We start from the raw sequence: 22,927 nt of genomic DNA, 5'->3' as shown, positions 1-22,927 counted from the left end.
AGATTTGCTAATGACTCTATTGCTATTAATATGAACATATTTAATAAAGACAGCCATAATCTAGATTCATCCTGAATTTAGGCCCACCCTCATGTCAACTCAGTGCAGCGAATACTTATTGAGCACTTCAGAGCTGCAGACACCAAGCCAGGCATCGTGGACACAGTGGTGAGCAAAACATGGGGCCCACCGTCGAGAAGCTCCCATCCGTTTGTGGAAAGGTGGACTTTGCCTGCCCTCTGTGAATGTTTCTAAACTGTTCCAGGAAAATGTTGGAAACTCAGAGTGAAAGTGAAATGAGCAAACAAGCTAAATGAATCTTTTGTAAAACACATTGCCTTCTCTCATTAATTGGTTTGTCTCTATTCTCTAATGCTCTAGAAAAGGTGTCCTTTGACTTAGAAGTGGTCAAAGAAGGTGCTGCCTCACACGCCTGCTTGACAGTTTTGAGGGTAGAATTCTCTCAGGCTGGTCCTACATCAGAGGAGGTCCAGATTTTGGGTGCAGGCCAGAATTTATCATCAGCTTGCAAAGCTGGTTGATAAAACATTTGAAAGCAAGAAAAATAACCATCCTCATATTAGAAGGAAAGAAATGGCAAAATATTCTTAGTGTCCTCGGTTTGGTGTTATTTATGCCTCTTCAGTGTAACCATGCTGATGTTCAGAGTTGGTAAAATGTTGATACTTTTTTTCTGTTCATTTAAAATGCCTGGGTCAATTGTATTAGCTCGAGCCTATTAAATCTTTGGAATTTAGTATGATTTGGGGTATGAAAGGTCAGAATAGAGGGAAAAGAACTGGAAAAGAGCTATAAAATGAACTCTTATCACAGTTGGCATTAAGTATTTCTAAGTGTTTAATATAACAAGTAAGCCTTTTTTCGAAATGTATTGCAGTAGATGTGTTCAATGTTAAATTGATTTGGATATTTAAAGTTCAATGTTTTTTAAAAAAATCTCCTTCCATTGTTTGTCTGTGCTGCTCTATGGGTCCATGGCTGTGTTTCCTCTTTGCAGCCTCTGTGTCTCTAGAGTCAGACGTTCTCCCTGCCCCATCCACAACCACCACACACAGAGCACAGTTACCGTGAGCCCTTCACCGGGTTGTTGTTGCAGGGTTCCCATTTGCCAGAGCCAACAACGCTAGACTCTATGTAGTAGCCAACCAGCTCTTTAGCATCTTTGGATTCCTCCCATGTAACTACCACTGATGTGTCTGTATTTCTGCTTGGAATAATGTTGCCTGGGGCCTTGGGGATATCTGAGGAAAGAGGAAAATGATGTTCAACTCAGGGTGATTTTAGAAAATTCATTCTTAACACATATGCACACACATAAATTTTATTCAAGTAATTGTATCAAACATACAGTTGTTTTATTTTATAATGTATTTGTTAAAACTAATAAATATATTAGATTGGGAGAATAGTGATAAATTAAAATACTCAGGAACACACCAACCCACTCCACAAAAAACTACATTAGCAATACTGTTAAAACTCCTGATTTACTTTCATAATTTGATAATTCATAATAATAATTCTTTAAATTTATTCTTGCTTAAAAATTTTCTCTTGGCTTGATATAAAATAAGTTTACAGTTGTTCAACCAGACTCTACACATACCAAGTTTGTCCCCAACCACAGTCACTTCCGTTGCCTCGGATGGCTCCCCAACTCCTGCTGAATTAGAACAGCGGACGCGGAAACGATAGGATTTCCCCTCAACCAAGTCGAACAGCGCAAAGCGGGGAGACTTCACGGGGAGTTCTGTGTTCACCCGCTGCCAGTTTTCTGTTTCTACGTCACACTGCAGGCAGACAGTGAAATCCATTGAAAACATGGCAGGAATAAATGGGAACTCTAGGCAGGCCATCTCCTAGTGTTATTTATCTGTCAACAAACTATATCCCGTTATTTGCCTTAGATGGGGGCTGTGGGGGATTTGGAGGATCTGAAGTTCACAGCATTAGGTAAATCAAGTACAGCTTTGTATTTTTTGACAAATATGCTACTTTTAATACTTCATTTGCACTATTAACTAAGTAACATTATTGACCTACTTACAAAGGTTCTTTATTTAGAAAATAGTTTGGGATCAGATAGTTTCCTAATTCTTGGAGCAGGTAATTAAATTTAATATGCTATGTTAGACACTTAATTTTCATTACACTGTTATAAACTGTATTACTTGACTGTCATTTAATGACTCATAACGTTATTCAGGCCTGTGCTCAAATATCACTTCCTCAGAAAGGTCTTCTTGGTCTCTGTCTCCCTATCAGCAATCTTCATCTCTTACCCCAGCTTACTTTTTCTTCAAAACACTTATCATATTTGAAATTAAATTATTTATTTGTCATCTCCTTCATTGGGAAGTAAATTCCAGTGAAATAAACTCAGGACGCTGTCTTGCTCACTGCTATACCCCAGAGCCCAGAACTGTATCTGGTACATAGTGGATAATCAGCAGGGTTTTTTGTTTTTTTTTTCCTGAAATGAATAATTTTTTCTGAATTCTAAATGAATGAATACAGTTAGTGAAAGATAAAGATACTCTTTTTTCCTCCCCATGTTTTGGAATAAATAATAGGAAAAAATAAAGAGATTCTATTCTTGGAATTTAAATGATCTAGAGTGACTTTGTAGCCCTTGAATGAAGAACTTGGTGTATGTTTGAGCTTTGGCAGAGAATGTGGTGAGAAAACTATCAACAGTCTTCAGTAAGCCATTTCCCTTCTTCTTCTAACTTTCAATTCTGCCCAGGATCAGTAGAAGCAATATTGCTACAGAACTTCTTAGCAGTTTTAACAGACTTTTCCAGAAATCCAAACTTTGTAATACACTGATCAGCCATCGAAGATGACACATTTTGGTGACTATAAATTTACTGGCACATCACTCAGCATAATCTTCATTGACTTGAAATGAAAGGCAATATGACATGGTGAAAAGAAGCCAGGGACATTGATTCTGGTCCAAGCTTTAACAACAAGCTATGTGATCTTGAGAAAGTCATACAAGGATTCTTGGTCTCAGTTTTATCATCTGTAGAATGAGCAAATTTGACAAGGTAACCTCTAAAATCCTTGCAGTGCCTTTCATGGTAATGTCATTTATGTGTGGGATGGTAGAGAGGATAAATCCCCCCTAAACAGTTGATCTGCTGACCATTTATCCAGAGGGATAAAATTCTCCCAGACTTTTAATCCTTTAGTTTATGGCTTTAATTCATTTTGACATGTTCTCCCCTGGGGAACACATAAGCAATTATCAATCACTTACACTTTCAAAGCAAAAATGGTAGCTGCCTTTCACTGTGTTAAGGACTTTATTCACCATTGTAATTCTTCATTCCTCTAAACCAGGGGTGTCAAACTCATTTTCCCTAGGGGCCACATCAGCCTCATGGTTGCCTTCAAAGGGCTGAAATAATTTTAGGACTGTATAAATGTCACTACTCCTTAACTGTTAAGGAGTTGAAATTAAATTCAGCTCTTTGAAGGCAATCACAAGGCTGATGTGGCCCACAGGGAAAATGAGTTTGACACCCCTGCTCTAAACTATGCTCTGATTAGGTGTTATGGAGACAGTTTGTGTGATTATTCAAAGTTTTACCGAGAAGAAGACTTAGGCTTTCAGGAGGTTTAAAAGCAGCAGTTGGATCTATATCAACCTGAGTCCGACTGCTGGGTTCAAATCTTAGTTTTGCCTCTTGCTGTGTGACCTTGGGCAAACTAACTACCCCATGAATGCCTCAATTTCCTCATCTTTGTAGATAGGCATGATGAAAATAAAAGTGTTTCCCTCTTAGGGGTACTATAAAAATTAAGTGGGTTGACACGTGTATAGTACTTAGAACAATGCCTGGTCCTGGGTAACATTCCTGCTGGTACAAATAGAGCTATCGAGTGGTGCTGTCCTTGTCTCTGACATGACCAGAGTTTGATAGGAGAATGGGAGGAAGAGCTCAAGACATAAGACACCTGAGGAAAAGGCCACAGTAGGACAGGGAGGCTGGGAGCACTAGAGACCGATTCATCTGATTCCCTTGCTAATAAACCCCTCAGTTTCAACCATGTCAGAGCTTATGGACATGGTGTTAGAGATTGTAATCCTGTGGCCATGGCAGGCAAGTGCTTTATGTGCATGCAAATCCCAGGTAGAAAGTTCCCTGAAGAAGTGCAAGCATGGTGATAACCCAAGAGGCAGCGCTGCTGTGGGCATGAACATTCTGGAGATGGAAACTTGCCACAGAACAAGAGTACATGAATATTTCCCTTTGAAAGGTCAATGTATTAGAAGTGGTTCATCAGAAATAATTTGAGACTTAGCTCAGAATGATTTGGGCCGTTCTGTGAACGTGGCCCAAGTCTCTGGACATGTTCTGCTTCCCCAGCACCTTAACATCCTGGATGTTTTGAATGTGCCACCCATACCTGTACAAGCCTCAGGCTGCACAGTTCACTTAACGTTGGCGATAGGTTCTTGGAAACTCACTTTAAGTGAAAGGATGTATAATAAAACCAATTTTATCATAAGCTAATTGATATAAACAAGATTTACATTTCTACAGCATATTTCTGGACACAAAACCCACCAAATAGCTAAATAAAGACCCAAAACATATCTAAAGATCTAATATTAAGCATTGAAATAAATGTACATATAAGAATGATTAATTAAAACAAGTAAGAATTATTTTCCAACCTGCTTACTTCAGTTCAGGGTTGTGGATGACTCAACCTTGTCCTGGCAGCTTAAGACACAAGGCAGGAGCCCACCCTGGACAGGACACCATCCCATCACAGGGCCACTCACACTCACACTCACTCACTCAAGACTGGGACACTTCAGACACCCAGACACCCCAGTTCATCTCACATGAATCTCTGGGATGTGGCAGGAACTGGAGTACTTGGGGAAAACCTACTTAGGAATGGGGAGAATGTGCCATCTTTACAGAGACAGTAGTCCCAGGCCAGGAATCAACTTTCCCCCCGATTAATGTTATAATAATGAAATGATGTTGAGAGAAACTTATTCAAGGACCTGCTATACTCAAAAATGTCCCCTTCTGTTCCATACTAAAAGGTATGCTGAGAGAAGAATACTTAAATTTTTAACCACAGACTCATATGTGTTTAGGTCTAGGGTAGTTACAGACTATTGTGGAGAAATTAAGAGTTTACATGACCAGAGGAAATGTTCAACAGAAGCCAAAGCTGACTCATCTGAAGAAAACGTCTCAGTACTAGGCTGGTACTAGGTCATTATTACAGGAAAGGTGGTAATTACTGTCACAGTGCTTACTCAGAACTCCCTTCCTGTGGAGTGCTTCAAAAAGATTCAGTCAGGGTGCATATTAAACACAATCAGAAATGAACATTTATTGTTCTATTCTTGCCTTCCATTAAAAAAATAAAGAAAAAAATTTTAATTGAGACTAATACTCAAGTTATATTTTATTTGAAGTTAATATCTATAAAATGTAAGAATTAATAAAATATAAAATATTAATATTAATTTGATAAAATCAGGCTGCCTTGGAAGATACACTTATTGCATGTTTAAGAGATGATCCATTTATTGTTGCCAGCTTGCTAGGGATAAGAAGGAAGTGAGGCATCCTCCTGACAGACATGAGCTAAGTGTTCTTATTAAAGAAAAGTAATTAATAAAGTGAAACCACAGACCGTAGCATTTTAAGCCCTAGTATACTTTTCTCAAGTACCACTGATACAAAATAATTAAAAGGCCACAAAGATAGTTGCATATTATTTTTATTTTTATATTTTACCTAATTTGCATATACCTGTATATCTATATCTATTCTCTTATAATAATTGTCAGGACAGGTGACCTAACTGGAATTCTAAAGTTGAATGATCAGAGTAGCATTAAGATAAAAAGCAAAGGCTCTTAGGAAAATTAATTGAACTCCATAAAAAATTTGCAAAATAAAAAGAACTTTTTTATGATTGAATTTCATAATATTTTTGCAAAAGGGAGAACTTTTCTACAATTTTGCTATGAAAGTAAACTGTAAAGTAAATAATACCTTGTCAAGCTATTGCACAATTTTACAAAATTTCCTCTCAAAGACAAATACTGTATAATCTCACTTACATGTGGAATCTAAAAATAAGGGAACAAACAAACAAAAACACCCTAATACCACCTCCTCCCCTGACCAAAAAAACTGAACTTAGTGATACAGAGAATAGCTTTGTTCTTTCCAGAGGCTAGGCGGGGATGGGTGGAGGGTTGAACAAAGTAAGTGAAAGGGGTCAAAAATATATAAATTTCCAGTTATAAAATAAATAAGTCAGCTAATGTATAGCATGGTGACTACAGTTAATAACACTATATTGTAAAACTAAATAAAATATATTAAAAGGTACAAATACGTTTTCATTGGTTGTTCTAAAAAAATGGTACAGAGCTGCCAGTAAAAATATAAATATTCTTATATATGATAAAATAAACTCATTTTTGTTTCTCTTTTCAATTACATCCTAATCTAAACTTATAACAAATTGATTTTAACCTTATTTTAAAATTAATTTATTCTATTTACTCATTTATTTCTATTGAATGAATTTGACTGGTACATTGCATAGGTTTAAGGTGCACAGCATGTTACTTGGATACACTTGTATATTGTAATACAGTTGCTAATGTAGCAGTGTTTATCACATTATATAACTATAGTACAGTATTATTGTCTATGTGATAGGGGAATTCAAGAGTTAAAGATTTTAGCCTTAGTTGATAGACTTAAATGATTAATGCATATGGAAAGCTGTTATTCCAGGACCTGGAATGCATGACCACAGAGACCCCAGTAGGTCCACAAGCAGTTCAACTGTGGGCCCCCACGGGGTCGGAGCACAAAGCCAAATAGACAGTATCTGAGCCATTGTGTCCCAGGTGATGCAGATAAAAATTATGGATCAACAGATAAAGAAGGATGAGGAAAACTGCCACTGGACTGCAACTCTTATCCAATTAACTTTTTTCCAAACTCCTTACTTACTCTTTCTTCTCCTTATAAAAAGGTTGGGTTAAAATGAAAAGTTAAGATGGTTTTGCAGGGTACATAAACCTGCCCCCTCCCGCTGTCTTTTCAGATTTCTGGCATCTGAATAAAGTGCCCATAAAGGGCCAATCCTTATCTCTACTTATTGGTTCTGGGAGTGACACGCAGCACAGATGCTGACTTTTCTGGTTTCATGTGTTCTTCATACTATACATTAGATCTCTATGGCTTACTTACTACTCATTACAAGTTTTTATCTTTAAACACTGTCACTCTTATGCCCCCTTCCCCTCACCTGGTAACCACCACATTACTCTCTCTTTGTAATAATTTACTTTTTTTAGAGTCCACATATGAGTGATATCATACAGAACTTGTCTTTCTCTGCCTGACCTATATTCCTTACAATAATGTGCTGAAGGGCCATCCACATTGTTGCATATGAGAGAATATCCTCCTTTCCCATGACTGAATGTTGTTCCATTGTGTATATGTAACGCTTCTTTTGTATTCATTCATCTACTGATGGGCATTTGGGTTGAGTCCATACCTTGGCTATTGTAAATAATGCTGTGATAGACATGGGAATGTATGTATCTTATCAAAATCCTGTTTTGTTTTGTTTTTTGTTTTTTGTTTCATCTCCCTCCTCCTCCCACCCTCATGCCACATATTTTTTGAAAACATTGAGTCACCTCTGGTATTTTTTGTGAAGTCCATGCCCTTACCTCTAGGATTTATGGTAAAAAACAGCCAGTATCTGATTCCTTGGTCTGGGGCCTTCTTTAAATTCTGTTTTCATTTCCTTTGGGTATATACCCAGGAGTGGAATTGCTACATATATGGTAGATACATTTTTAATTTTTTGAGGAATCTCCATATTGCTTTCCCTAGTGGTTGGACCAATTTACATTTCCACCAACAATATAAAAGAGTTAAACCTCATTTTAGGTAAATTCTCTTTAAACACTCTTAGTAGCAATTATCCTGTTAGCCAAGGACTTCTTCCACTCCTAGGCCCTGTGCCTTGCCTGGCAGGTTCTCCTCTGTGTCTGCACTTGCAGCTGGGGCAGTTCCCCAAGTAATCTCATGCAGTTATTGGCTCTTCTCCATTTTTTGGGCATAAATACTTATTAGAACTCTTCTCAAATATTGGCATATGATAGATTCATATACAATTCTCATGATTCATTCATTTTAAGCCTTCATTGTGTGCTGCCCTCTCTAACATAATACAATTACAATATACTTGTAAAAGACTTGAAAGAACTAGCCAATATCTTATGTTGTTTTTTAACCTCTGACCCCATCCTTTGACCTGCACCCAGAGTAGTGCTAGCCAAGCGTGTAGCAGCATGTGAGCGCTCTCTGTCCTCAGCTCTCTAGCCATTGGAAAGTAGTTTAACTTCTCCTCCTCTCAGCCATCTACCCTCACTGATGTTCCTGCCCTACTGCAGAAGGACAAGGCGTAGAGAGAAGAAAAGCCATTACTAGAGCAAGGGAGGCAGAGAGGTTTCCTGAAAACAGTGTCTTACAGGAAATCTACAACTTCAGGAACATCTCTCTTCATAAAGGGATCATGCTTTGGGGTCTGTGGAGCCTTAGAAATCTATAGACAACCCTCAGGGGTCCACAAATCCCCTGGACTTTCTGGCAAAGTTCTGTGTGATACACATTTTTCTGTGGAGATTGTTTACAGTTTATATTGTTTTAAAGAGTTCAGGACACAGTAAAATTTAATCTCTGCTCTTTAAAAGAAAGCTTCAGAAAGTGGTATGAGGGAATAATGCTGATCCAAGAGTCTTACCTTTTCCACAAAGTACAGAATGCCCTCATGGCCACGTTGTCGAGGGGGCTTCCAGCTTAGCACCACATAACTCTGGGTGGCCTCAGTGATGGAGAGGTCTGTGGGGGGTCCAGGAACAATACCCTCTGAAAAACAACAAGGAAAAGTAAGGAGCACACACTCTGGGAGACCCAGGATACTCAGGGTCACAGATGGTTCCCTATTCCTGGAGGAAGACTTAATTGCTGCTTCATAGAATAAAGAAGTACCTTATCTTTAAAATTCTTCCTGAAAGCCATTCATTCATTTTACTTTCTTTGTTGACAATTTTAATTTCTCCAGTAGTCCTGAAAACCAGTTGCAATGACATAACTTATTTTTTTATATCTCTTAAAAAAGGATTGGAATCATAGTTTGTTAATGCAATTTATTTATTAATTGATTGATTAAAATTTTTACACTTTTAAAAATTATAGTTGACACACAGTATTATATTAGTTTCAGGTGTACATCATAGTGCTCAGACACTTATATAAGTTGTGAGGTGCTTTCCTGATAAGTCTAGTACTCACCTGACTCTATACATAATTATTATAATATAGGGTGGGTCAAACATAGGTCCACAGCTGTGAGTACATGAAAGACAGAGTTTATCCTTGTACTAATATTTATTAACTATTGTATTTTTATATAAACAACGGTAAAACTACTTTGCCCCACCCTATATTATTGACAATATTCCCTGTGTTGTACTGTACATGCCCATGACATTTTGTAACTGCTAATTTGTACTTCTGAGTACCTTCATCTTTTCATCCAGTGTCCCAACCCTCCTCCCATCTGGCACCCATCACTTTGTTCTCTGTATCTATGAGTTCATTTCTGCTTTGTTTGTTCATTTATTTTACTTTTTAGATTCCACATATAAGTAAAATACATAATATTTGTCTTTCTCTTAGCATAATATACTCTAGGTCCATCTATGTTGTCACAAATGGTAAGATTACCAGATTGTATAAAAAGCAAGATCCAGCTCTATGATGCCTATAAGAAACGTGACTTAAATATGAACACACACATAGGTTAAAAGTAAAAGAATGAAAATCATATGTCATGCTAAAACCAGTCAAAGGAAGTCTGGAAAGGTTATATTAATAACAAAGTAGATTTCCAAGGCAGGGGGAACATTACTATAGATAAAGGGAGTCACTTTATAACAATAAAGTGGTCAGTCCATAAGAAAACATAACAATAACAATGTTTATGCATCTAATAACAGAACATCACAATACATGAAGCAAAACCATATAGAACTACAAGAAAAATGATAAATAAATCATTTAGTTGGAGATTTCATCACTATCAATAATTGATAGAACAAATAGAGAGAAAATCATTAAAGAAATAAAAGATTCAATTGAAATTCCAGAAGGTTTTTGTAGAAATGTATAAGCTGGTTTCACATTTTCCATGAAGATATAAAGAGTTAGAATAGATAAAACAACTTTGGGTATGGGGAAGATTAGGGGATTTGTATTACCTGATTTCAAAACTATGAAGCTTAAAAAAATAAATACAGCACTTATAAAAGCTACATAAAAGAGAAAATAAAATTTACCAATAGAGACTGCAGAAATAGATCTACAAATATGCAATCAATTTCTACATTAGTAGGGAAAGGCCAATTAAAACCACTATGCTCCCACTACGAAATACCACTATGGTATAAAACAGCACTGTACACCACTAGAATGACTAAAAGTGAAAAGACTAATCTTGCCAAGTACTGGTGACAATGTGGAGCAACTGGGGAATTCTCATAGAAAGACTACTGATGAGAATATAAAGTGGCACAACCATTTTGGAAAATAGTTGACTGTTTTCTTTTAAAATTAAACATAAACCTACTGTATGACATATCCATTCAACTCATAGGTATTTATCCAAGAGAAGTGAAAACACGTGACCACATAAACATTTCATAAGGATTTTTATAGAAACTTTCAGTGATGGATGGATAAATCAAAATGAAATGATACATGCATCAACATGGATAAATCTCAAAATAATTATGCTGCATGAAGGAAACCAGACCAAAAATGAATATGATTCCACTTATCTAAAATTGTGGACAATGCAGACTATAGTGAGAGGAAGCAGGTTTGTGATGGCCTGGAGATTACAAAAGGATCTGGGGAAATTTTAAGGGCAGTGGATATTTTCACTATTTTGATCATGGTGATGGTTTCATAGGCGAACACAGCTATAAAATTTATCAAGCTGTATATTTTACAGACATGCAGTTTACTGTATGTCAAATATACCTCCCTGAAGCTTTTTAGGAAAAGTGATTCTCTGATAATATGTTACTCTATGATCTTCAGCTATTCCAGAATGTTCTTCCCAAAACATTGTAACATGCACTGCACCATCGATAACAAAAGCTAACCCACATAACGAAACATTGGCGATAGTATCTGAGGAAACTGTAGCTTTTACCTCCAGGTTCCTCTTCAGTGACAATGATCTGTCCAGTCCAGGGTGCTGAAGGGCGACCTGAACAGAGATAAATTAAAAATCACAAACATTCACAAATGCAGTTTCAACCACACTGATAAAGTGGCCAGACTGGTCACAAATGGATTTGCTACTTAGCTGACTTATGTAATTTGCTAAAGAATCTTACTGAGCATGTACACGGGATTGTGTCTTCAAAGAATTCACAATCTGCTGGAGCCTAGAAGCTGCCTGAACTGAGCTGACATTTCTAGAATTGTACTTACACGAGTGAGGTAAACAACCTGTGCTCATTCACTGTTCCGTGTGGCTCTCCTGAAACATGTAGGATCTTTTGTCCCTGCTTAAGGGATAACTGTATTTGGGAGAAACCTTTCTGGAACAATTATAAGCCCAGAAGCTATTTGTGAAGATGAAAGAGGAGAGGGGTGCTGATCCCGTGGTAAAGCTCAAAGAAGGCGATTTCTTCCCATTACATTTGAAAGTGTTGTCTACAAAGAAAACCAGTTTAATCCTGAGTAGGGAAAATGGATGAGACGGGCAGCATAAACTTAAAAAAAAAAAAAACCTCATTCCTGTGATCCTACAGGCATCAGAAATAGAGAATGATTCAGTTCGTGCTTTGGTCAAGGGACTTTTCACCACACTTTGTGAAAAAACAGAAAGGTAATAAACAAGATAACTTATCTGCAATTCAAACAAATCTCATTTTCATTGGAATTTGTAGAAAAAGAATAAATGAATATATGAGATGGAATTAGAAAAGAGAGATGGAAGTCAGATGTTTGGTGCAAAGTGATTGGAGAGCTATCAAGTAGCATGATTAGAAAAAGTCTCCAGAGAAAAAGTGGCTTATTTACCTAGATTTTTATGATGCCACTACATATACTTACAGTAAAAAATAGCACTGCAAATATGGCACAGACCAGCAGTCATCATCTAGGGTGAGTTTGCCTGCCCCCAGGGACATTTGGATATCTAGAGATAATTTTCATAGTCACAAGGTGGGGAAGCTGTGCTATGGGCCTTTAGGGAGTGGAGGCCAGGGATGCTGCTAACATCCTATGATGCACAGGATAGCCCCCCTAATATAGAATTATCTGGCCTAAAATGTGAACAGGGCCAAGGTTAAGAAATCTGATATAGAGTAAAATGTTAATTTCCAACAATTCTTTTAATGTCATTTCATGATGCTTTTTACTGAGGGTCCCATATGGTTTCTCATGAAACAAATGCAGAGCATAATTCGTGTACTATGGTTTTGACATTGATACTTGGAGGTTAAATATATGAATAGATTATTTTTGACTGTTTATATGGAAACTCAAGTATAGATCAGATAAAATGTTGTAAATGTGTTTTTGCTTTGATGTAAAGAAACTCACTGTACTGTGATATTAATACTCCAAATTCAAACTTAAAAAATTTACCTTACAGTTTAAAAATATGAGCCAGAAAGAAAAGTATATTTGGAATGTGCTAATAAAATGGATAAAAATGTTCTCCAGGTTCTTGGTTTTCATATTTCATTTCAAACACAATGCCTGAACTCAGTTTTAAAAAGCAAACCTGTCTGAATCAAATAGAAATAAATAAAATAAAATAAAATAAAATAAAACCCTTAGTAAATAGATGAGTCAAAAAACAAATGCTTTTTCTGTTCTCATTCCCCCCTCCCCTAGGATTTTCTGATCAATAGATTATTTCTTATTCTCTTCTCCCTCTAGAGGAAGAGGAAGGAATAACTGCAATGAGATCTAGTATAGTTATATAAAAAAGGTTCAGGAAGATCCTGGAAAATGAAAATGCTTACTTTTAAGTCTAGCTTTCTCATCTGGGTCCAGAGCAGCCACAGGCTCAGAAACACGAGATGGTAGACCTATTCCAGTTTTATTTACAGCTCGGACTCGGAATATATAAGAACGACCTTCTATCAATCCAGTGACTGGGAAACGAGCAAACTTCACAGGTGTGTCATTGCATTGAGACCAGCTATCTGTGCCCACCTCACATCTAAGGGAAAGAGAGTGGTCAGTAAGAATATTAAAAGAAGTATGGCTAAATTAATAGTTCCAAAGCTGTATACCCACCCAATTGCTTCAGATTTTTCTACAAAATATCTAGCTCAAGCACGATTCAATAGTTATTTAACTGCAGCTACTCAGTTCCATTCAACTGTATGTGTCTTCTCTAACAAGAAAAGAAGCTCAGCTTCTTCTTAAACACATATATGTCCTTTGACCTTACTGAAAGCACACAGTTAAGGGGCCTTGTGCACTAAGCACAGGAGCTTTGTGGGGGAAAACAGAAGCGGGTGGGTATGTACAATCTTTATATTGAACAGGCTAAGGGGGAAGATTGCTCAAGCATCCACTTAGCTGATGTCTTCAGTACCATCCACCATTAGTGGCTCCTTTTGGCATTGTCTTTTAAAAATGGACCTGTTGAGAAAGCTAACACCTTAAAAGATACTTATCTGCACTGTGGTTTGGAGAGAGTTCACTTGATGGTCACTGCATGCTTTGTGGTAGGATGGTGAGGAGGGTGCTGTAATGCATTTGTTTCTTAACAGGAGAGATTAAGGAGATGCAGTGAAATTCCCAGGCCTGGCAGGGGAAGTCTAAGCACTTGAAACTGCATATTTCTAATTGGGTGCTTTTCCAGCCATCGGTGGCTGGGGATAGAGTACCCACATCCCAGGAGACAGAGATGAGGGTTCATATCATGTTAGGACACTATCGTAGGACACTAATCAACAGGCCTTTAGAGGCTCAACGTGTGATTGAAGTATACAGTATATAGTAGCTTATCATTTTTTATGAGTAGAGTACTGCACTTTTAGTTTATATCACTTTCCCAACACAGTTCTATGTCCTAAATGTATACTTTCCAAATGCTGCTCATGAAGGAGGGGATTGCCATTGGCAGTGCAAAGGTGGTGGGAGTGTGTGTGTAGAGGTTATCTTTCTCTTTACCCTCACCCTTCCATTCTTTGAGATAAGATATTTTCCTCAACTTTGTGTAAAATGCTATCAAATATGGCTTCAATCCTTGCTTTCCATCCACTCTCTCCTAACTCTTCCTTTGCAGAAATTATGGAGCAGCTTATAAATGGGGTGTGGGAGGCTAGGACAGTTCTTCAAACTGCCCTGTCTCCTCCCTCTGTGAAGATACTGTCATGGTGGCCCAGGGATCCTACAGCATGCTTCCTGACCCTCATGTGGGCAGAAAGAAAGGCGGAGAACAACTGCTCTGGAGCCGTCTGCAGCGTGGTGGAGCAGAAAGAACACCAATTTTCAGCCAGGCTGCTCTTTGAATTCTAGTTCTGCTAGAATTACTCTATGTGACCCTGTGTTTCCTTGTTAGCATGTGCCCTTGGGTCAGCCACTCATTTCCCACTTGTAATAACAGTACCTACCTTTCAAAAGATGCTTATGGGTTAATGGTCAATATATGAGAAGTGTTTAGAACAGTGCCAATCACATGGCAAATGATTATTAAATATTAGTCACAATGTGGTTATTTTCATTTTGACTAAGTCAAGAGAAAAACAAAATGTACTCATTGTTCCTTGTTTTTCACTGATCAAAGGTTGCAAATTCCTTAGAAATTTGTAAAAGACAATAAGGCAGAAATTGTAAGGATGAAAAATAACATATAAAACTTTACATTCATCATTACTAAAAGATAAAATAATGTATAAGCATTTAGTATACAATTAAATAGTATATAATTTATTTTAAATATTTCTCCAGGTGGTATTGAACCCAATAGACATATATTTAATTTATATACTGCTATAAATATTAGATTTAATATACCTTGATACAATACCACTGTCCCATACCAGTCAAATGATCTATTCCTAGTAGTTTCTACAATCAGATTTTATTACTCAAAAAATAGAAAGAATTGGAGCAACTATTTGAATAGAAACTAAGTCAGACCATAATGTATTTAGGTTGATAATGTAAAATTTTCATTTACACCATCTAAAATCAGTGTATAATTAATGTGTAAGACTCAATTACCATAATTTGTATAGTCTCTAAATTTCAGAGAATGTAAATACTAAGAGCCTGTCACTAGATAGAACATTATTTAATCCTATTGATATTGATATTTGTTGTTTCTTTTTCTAACTTGAAATCACTTCCTGAAATGTAAATAAGATTTTGTTAGTATTTGTAAAGTATTGCTATTATTTTTTTAATCATCATCCAAGGCTATGTTTATGGATATGAGATAGAAGTGTTGATGGGTTGCCTCCCATACACACCCAGACAGGGGATACAACCCACAACCTAAGTATGTGCCCTGATCAGGGATTGAACCCACAGCCTTTTGATGTATGAGATGATGCTCCAGCCAAAAGAGTAACCTGGCCAAAATTAAAGAATTTTTCTTTATGTAATATTCTTAAATTGCTGACATACTAGGAATATGGGCATTAAATAGGTTGAATACCAGTTATTTCCAAAGTGGTCTCTACTAGGTCTAGAAATTCATAGTTTTCTTGTCAAATTAGTGACTTGTGCTTTTGGAATTTAGGTATATCTATATCTATATTTCTCTATATCCACCTATACATACATACATATATATACACACATTTATATATATGGCAGAGAGAGAGAGACAGAAAGAAAGAGACAGAGGAGGGAGAGAAGACCAGGAAAGAAAATGTTTCACCTAGAAATGGTAGAGAAATCAAGCATGCATCTCTATGGCCACATCACTCTAACTGAAGTTTGACTAAGTACTAACTTATCAATAAAATATCCCAGAATAGGACTCCCTCCATCCACAGCTGGCTGTTTCCAAGAGATGATGATATAATCTTTGTTGGCGTCCAAGCCCACCACATCCAAGGGAGAGGCAGGGGCTCCTTCAATCTCTGCATCAGCATCTGTGGAGATACGAAAGGATCCCATTAGCCCTTTCAGATATGCTCCATCAGCCCCCAGGCTGTGCTCCTAGTGCACACATTTCTTAGCCTGCCACCAGAGTGGCTACATCTTTGGCCCTAGTAGACCAAGCTTCAGTCTTGTAATTTGCTTACCCGCATAACAATATGTGCTTTTCACCATCAGTACAAAGAACACTATGTTAGAAAGGGCTCTGAAAATAACCCATGACCTTTGCCTCATGGCCCTTGCTTGCCCAAATGTTCTAAAAGAAAATAAATATGTAGCTGTTGAGGACTGTTATCAGAAAAGTCTAAAGTAAGTTGTGCCAGAAAGTCTGTTCTTAAGATATTTATTGTGTAATGTTACTCAGAAAGTATGAATGGCTCCAAAGGGGAACAAATAGCCCCTTCTGTCACCTTCTGGATGCATCCCCAAAGAATAAGAACATGAAGCTTTGCCCATCCCTACGCAGGGTGCTACCATTTTGGAAGAGAATAGAAAACATTCATTTTAATCAAATGTTTGTTCCCAAACTGAAGATACTTGTGAAAGGAACTCTGACGCAATACCCACATCTGAGCTTGGCTTATCTGAGGTTAGTAAAAGTTCAGGATTATACAAGAAACAGAGGACAGTGAGTATTTATGAAATGGGATCCTGTGACAGTGGGGTCCCCTCAGCAGTGTGTCTTGGGCACAGCTAAATTAGTGAATCAGGGTTGTTTTTAGGAGAGTAAAGAGAATGAAAATAATCAGTAGCCTTTTAAGTGAGAATGATCAAGAAAGGAGGCAGAATCTCTGAGGGAGGGAGTTCACATTTGCCAATTTCTTGTGACATCTGGCCAACCCTTTCGGAACGAATTAGTAGGAGAGGAGGCTGAGACATGTAGGAGCCACTTACCCAAGGAAAACCACTCTTGTTGACTGAATAAACACTTTCTTTTTCTATCAGCTACACTTGTGTAAGTCTCATGAGTTACTAAAGCATGTGATAACACGGCAGAAATATTTGTCTGCTTCTGAATTTAATAGGTTCACATTACCTGTGAATAGCTCCAGTCACTTTGGTTTTGAACACTCTGTTTCTTGCCCCATGAAACCTGCAGGAAAGTGCCTTTAGGCAAATGCCTCCTACATAACTGCTGTAGCAGAACATAACTAACTGGTGCCTAAAACTTCATGTAGAATGCCTGCGTGCCACACAACAGGGAGTGAGCATTTTGGTAGGGAGAAATGTCTTTTCTTTCAGACTCTGAGAGCACTGGATGAGGGAGAGGGCCTGCTGGTGGTGAAAGCAGAGCAGAGGAAAACTAAAGGTAGATGTGCTGAGGTTAACAGGGGTCAGGTACTGCTGGAAAGCCACTCAACTGCTAAGGGGACAGCTGGCAGCCTCGAGCCATGTCCTCCTCCAAAAGGCCCATAATATTAACCACCAGCAACCCCCAAATTGATAGAGTGGAATTCAGTTCACTGAATGTCCATTGTATTTAACAGCCGGGCAGCTGTAGGCATTTAGGGATCTACTTTTCAACATTTTTATAAAATTACTTATGCCATTTGTGGGGTGGGCTTGACAGTCTTTCAAAAACAGCTTCTGTTTAGCAGCTGCTGGAAGCCAAATCCAAATGCTGTGTTATGTTACTTCACACTTGTGCTCTTGGCTCCTAGCAGCTGCTGTGGATGGTCTGGACCACAGCGCCCAGTCAGTCAGCGTCAGTCCTTTCCTTAGCCTCTGTCCTTCTGTCTCCCAACCCTCCAAATAGCCAAACTTTTTGTAGGTTTGATTAATTAGGTCAAAGATTGTTCTGCTACTCTTTGTATTTAACCTCTGACACTGGCTATTAATAACTTTTTCAAAATTTAAGTAATTCTAATGTTTATTTGTATTATAAAAGCACTGCATGCTGGTAAAATACATGATAATAAAAAAACCTTAAAAATCTCTTTTAAATTTTATAACTCAGAGGTTACTACTACTACTAAGATATTGGCCAATTATTTTTAGATTTTTTTCTATATTTATAACTCAAAAGTGACTATTTAAAATAAGAATGGAATGGGACTATACCGTTTCATGTAAAATGATTTTCTTTTTTCTTTTTAAATATATTTTATTGATTATGCTATTATAGTTGTCCCATTTTTTTCTCCCCTTTATTCCCCTCTGCCCTTCACACCCTCTCCCACCCACATTCCTTCCTCCTTAGTTCATGTCCATGGGTTGTACATATAAGCTTTTTGGCTTCTACTTTTGCTATACTATTCTTAACCTCTCCCTGTCTATTTTTCTACCTAGCATTTATGGTACTTATTCCCTGTACCTTTTCCCCCACTCCTCACACCCCCTTCCCTGCTGATAACCGTCCATGTGATCTCCATTTCTGTGCTGTTCTAGTTCCTGTTCCTGTTCTAGTTGTTTGCTTAGTTGTTCCTGTTCATGTTGTTTTTGTCTTTGGTTTCTAGGTTCAGTTGTTGATGGTTGTGAGTTTGTTGTCATTTTACTGTTCATATTTTTTATCTTTTTCTTAGATAAGTCTCTTTTACATTTCATATAATAATTGCTTGGTGGTGATGAACTCCTTTAACTTGACTTATCTGGGAAGCACTTTCTCTGCCCTTACATTCTGAATGAAAGCTTTGCTGGATAGAGTAATCTTGGATGTAGGTCCTTGCCTTTCATGACTTGGAATACTTCTTTCCTGCCCTTTTTTGCCTGCAAGGTTTCTTTTGAGAAATCAGCTGATAGCCTTATGGGAACTCCTTGGTTGGTAACTGTGTCCTTTTCTCTTGCAGCTTTTCAGATTCTCTTCTTCTCTTTAATCTTGGGTAATGTAATTTTGATGTGCCTTGGTGTGTGCTTTGTTGGGTCCAACTTCCTTGGGACTCTCTGAGCTTCCTGGACTTCTTGGAAGTCTATTTCCTTTGCCAGATTGGGGAAGTTCTCCTTCATTATGTTTATAATAAGTTTTTCATTTCTTGCTCTTCCTCTTCTCCTTCTGGTACCCCTATGATTCAGATGTTGAAATGTTTAAAGTTGTCCTGGAGGTTCCTAAGCCTCTCCTCATTTTTTGAATTCTTGTTTCTTCTGTTCTGGTCAAATGTTTATTTCTTCCTTCTTCTCCAAACTGTTGATTTGAGTCATGGTTTCCTTCCTGTCACTGTTAGCTCCCTGTATATTTTCCTTTTTTCATGTTTCATAGCCTTCACTTTTTCCTCTATTTTGCAACCATACTCAACCAATTCTGTGAGCATCCTGATTATCAGTGTTTTGAACTGTGTATCTGATAGGTTGGGTATCTCTTCATTGCTTAGTTATATTTTTTCTGGAGCTTTGATCTGTTCATTCCTTTGGGCTGTTTATTTTTTCCTCAGTGCACCTGTTACATAGTAAGGGGTGGAGCCTTAGGTATTCGCCAGGGCAGGGCAACCCAAGTTGCTATGTTGTGGTGCTATCTGTGGGGAAGGGGTCCAAGAAGAAACAATGCCATTTGTTTGGCTGTCCACCAACTTTCAGTCACTTCCTCTGCTACCCACAAACAAATTGGGCCCTTCTGGTGCTGATTGCCAGGTGGGTGGGTTTGTGTACATTCTAGGACCCTGTGGATCTCTCCAACGAACTTTCCTGTGAGGCCGGGAGCTTCTCCCACCACCTCAACCCCCACAGGTTTTTTCAATCAGAGGTACTGAGGCTTTATTCCCTGTACTAGAACTTTGGGTTGCACTGTCTGTCTTGTTCCCAAGTTGTTCCTCCCGGCTCATCCTCATGCAAATATGGGACCACCCACTCCACAAACTGCCACCTTGCCACAAGTCCTCTCCACCCAGGCTGCCAGTCTCTGGCCCTCCGACTTGTCTGGATGAATGTTTCTTCTTTAACTCCTTGGTTGTCAGACTTCCATATAGTTCTATTTTCTGGCAGTTCTGGTTATTGCTTGTTTTTAAATTTGTTGTTGTCCTTTTGGTTGTGTGAGAAGGCACAGTATATCTACCTGTGCCTCCATCTTGGCCAGAAGTCTAAACTGACTTTTTTTGATATAGTTCTATATCAATAAATGTAATTATGGATCATTAGTTTTAATTGCTGTATGGTATTCCTTTGGTTATATGGAGCTATTGATTATACTTTATTTTACAACTGCCATTGGTGAATATCTATATTTCTTCCAGATGTTTCCCAACATCCCATACAATTTTTTTTCAGTTTGTCCACTCAAGTCCCTAAAACTAGAATTATTGTAAATGTGCCTACAATACATGGTGGCAAAACACCCTGAGACAAGTTGAATAATAGGAGTGCTAGTCCCTCCACTCCTTTATCTCAGAGAATTTTAAAAAATCTTTTAAATCTCTTTAATACAATCTATTAATACATTATATTATTGTAATTTAAATTACTTTGATTACTAGTGAAAACTTTTTCATATATTTATTTGCCATTAATAATTCTTTTTTTCATGACATTTTTATCCCGGTCTTTATCATGTTCTTATCTCTTCCCTCACCCTCTCTCTCTCTGGGAGATGGTGAGGAAAGAATACAGGGGTGACACAAAGCAGGTTTAAATTTGTTCAGATGGAAAATAGTACAATAATTAATAAATAAATAAGAATAAACTCTGTTTCATGAATTCACAACTGCACACCTACTTTTGCCCACCCTGCATATAAGAAGTCCAGAAGACTATGTAATGAAATGATAACACTGGATATCTCTGGATGGTAAACTTATAGATGGCTTTTCTTTTTCTTTTTTGCTTATTTATATTCCTCCCTCCCCCCCAAAAAACCACATTGTCTATGTACTTATAAAATCCTGGACAAATGAGTACAGCTTTGGAATGTGTACAGACATATGGTGCTGTATATACTGATCAGTCTGGTTCAGGAGTTATTTTTTAAGTAGCAAAAATACCAGAGCTCTAAAAAAATGCATTGAAATGGCCTCACACAGCTCACTACAAAGTTTTAAAAAACACAGCAAATGTCATTTAAAACACACTGGCAGTTTCTTAAAGGGTTAATCATAAATTTAACTCATGATGAGAAATTCCACTTATAAGCATCTATCTACCCAAGAGAAATGAAAACCTAGACCCATAAATAAGAGTGCACATTTTCATAGCCTTATTCATAATAGCCCAAGGGTGGAAATCATTCATTCAGGGGTGTCAAACTCATTTTCATCAGGGACCACATCAACTTCACAGTTGCCTTCAAAGGGCTGAAATAATTTTAGGGCTGTACAAATGTAACTACTCCTTAACTGTTAAGGAGTTGAAATTACATTCAAACCTTTGAAGGCAACCACGAGGCTGATGTGGTCCACAGGGAAAATGAGTTTGACACCCCTGCATTAACTGGTGAATGAATGGATAGACACAGTGAGGTATATCCATTCCGTACAATACTAGTCAACAATAAAAAGGAACAAACCACTAACATGATGAACCTCCAAATATATGCTCCAGGAAAGAAGATAGATATAAAAGGTCACATGCTATACCCACAAATGCCCAGAAAAGAACAGTCTACAGAGAAAGAAAGCAGATTAGTGACTGACTAGGGCCAGGCTGGGGATGAGTGGGGCATGGGCAAGAGAAATCTCTTCAATGATAGAAATGTTCTAAAGCTGGATTGTGGATAATGATTATACAACTCCATAAATATTCTAGAAAGCATTGCATACTTAACATGGTTAAATCTTATAGTATGTAAATTATACCTCAGTAAAGATTTTTTAAAAGAATCTAAAATACATAATTTAAAAAAAACTTAGCATGGGAATTTTTTTTCTAAAAGATGGTAAATTCCCAATGCAATTGCTGAAATTGTCTTTTCAATTTTGCCTTTCCCATTTACCTTTTCATTTCTCTCATATAAACATCTGGTAAATTTTATAATCTTCCATTTCCTTGTTTTATGGATTTGAAAACTGGCTGAAGTATAAATTTAAGTTTTAAGACCTTTCCCCTGGCTACAGTTAGTTATCTGAAGACTGGCTTAAACCTGACAGAGAACCACAATTCTGAGCGTGGGCATTGAGAAATGTTGTTGAGGAAACTCTGGACTATGTCAGAGTGCCCGAAAAGTCCAGAAAGAAGTCACCAAGGCATAACTAAGGATTTTGGAATCACCAAGGATACTCTCTGGTTAAGGTAAGATAATTGAGAACAGAGACAAAGACTTTGCGTATTCAATTCTCACCTAATAGGTTCATCTAGATGGTTTGGCTAAAGAATCTTACTGATAACTTCCCGTGTGTCTGTTTTCACTGAAATTACTCAGAAGGCTAGCTTCTTTCTTCCTCCTGATGGTTTCTAATTTTTCCCATAATGCTTTCATGTAGGGGAAAATCTAACACATATTTTAATTTGGTATAGATATTCACGTATCTTTGTCAGTTGCTGGTCAGTGGCAGAATTCAATGATCATTTATTCTTATTCAGTACTGGTGTTGCATAGACTGATTGCTAAGTGTTCTCAGTATTCATTCTTCCTCCTTCCTTTTAGTACTTGAACTGCTGAGCTTTAGCAGGGAACATGGCTGCCCAACCAGAAACTAGACACCCTAGGTTCCCTCACTGTGAGATGTGTGCATGTGGCTAAGTGTTCACATGGGAAGTGATGTGTGCATGTCTGCATCTTCCCCTCTACTTCCTTTCTCTCTGTTTTC

General features: G+C 37.6%; 1 protein-coding gene across 2 annotated transcripts in view; it reads right to left on the bottom strand.

Annotated features, from left to right (window-relative positions):
* Positions 1-22,927, bottom strand: part of MYOM1 (myomesin 1) — a 142,182-nt gene that overhangs the window by 68,124 nt on the left and 51,131 nt on the right. For both annotated transcript variants that reach the window (XM_045849931.1, XM_045849932.1), the window contains exons 11-16: positions 16,114-16,255; positions 13,160-13,359; positions 11,329-11,385; positions 8,851-8,975; positions 1,628-1,811; positions 1,088-1,262 (exon numbers count right to left, since the gene is read on the bottom strand). In XM_045849931.1, the coding sequence (XP_045705887.1) occupies positions 1,088-1,262; positions 1,628-1,811; positions 8,851-8,975; positions 11,329-11,385; positions 13,160-13,359; positions 16,114-16,255 (883 nt within the window). The remainder of the gene's footprint in view (positions 1-1,087; positions 1,263-1,627; positions 1,812-8,850; positions 8,976-11,328; positions 11,386-13,159; positions 13,360-16,113; positions 16,256-22,927) is intronic.

The sequence above is a fragment of the Phyllostomus hastatus genome, unplaced genomic scaffold (genome assembly GCF_019186645.2).
Source record: "Phyllostomus hastatus isolate PE091 unplaced genomic scaffold, TTU_PhHast_1.1 phas_contig_80, whole genome shotgun sequence".
NCBI lineage: Eukaryota > Metazoa > Chordata > Mammalia > Chiroptera > Phyllostomidae > Phyllostomus > Phyllostomus hastatus.
Note: the sequence above shows the minus strand (reverse complement) of the source record. Positions and strands in the feature narration are given on the sequence as shown.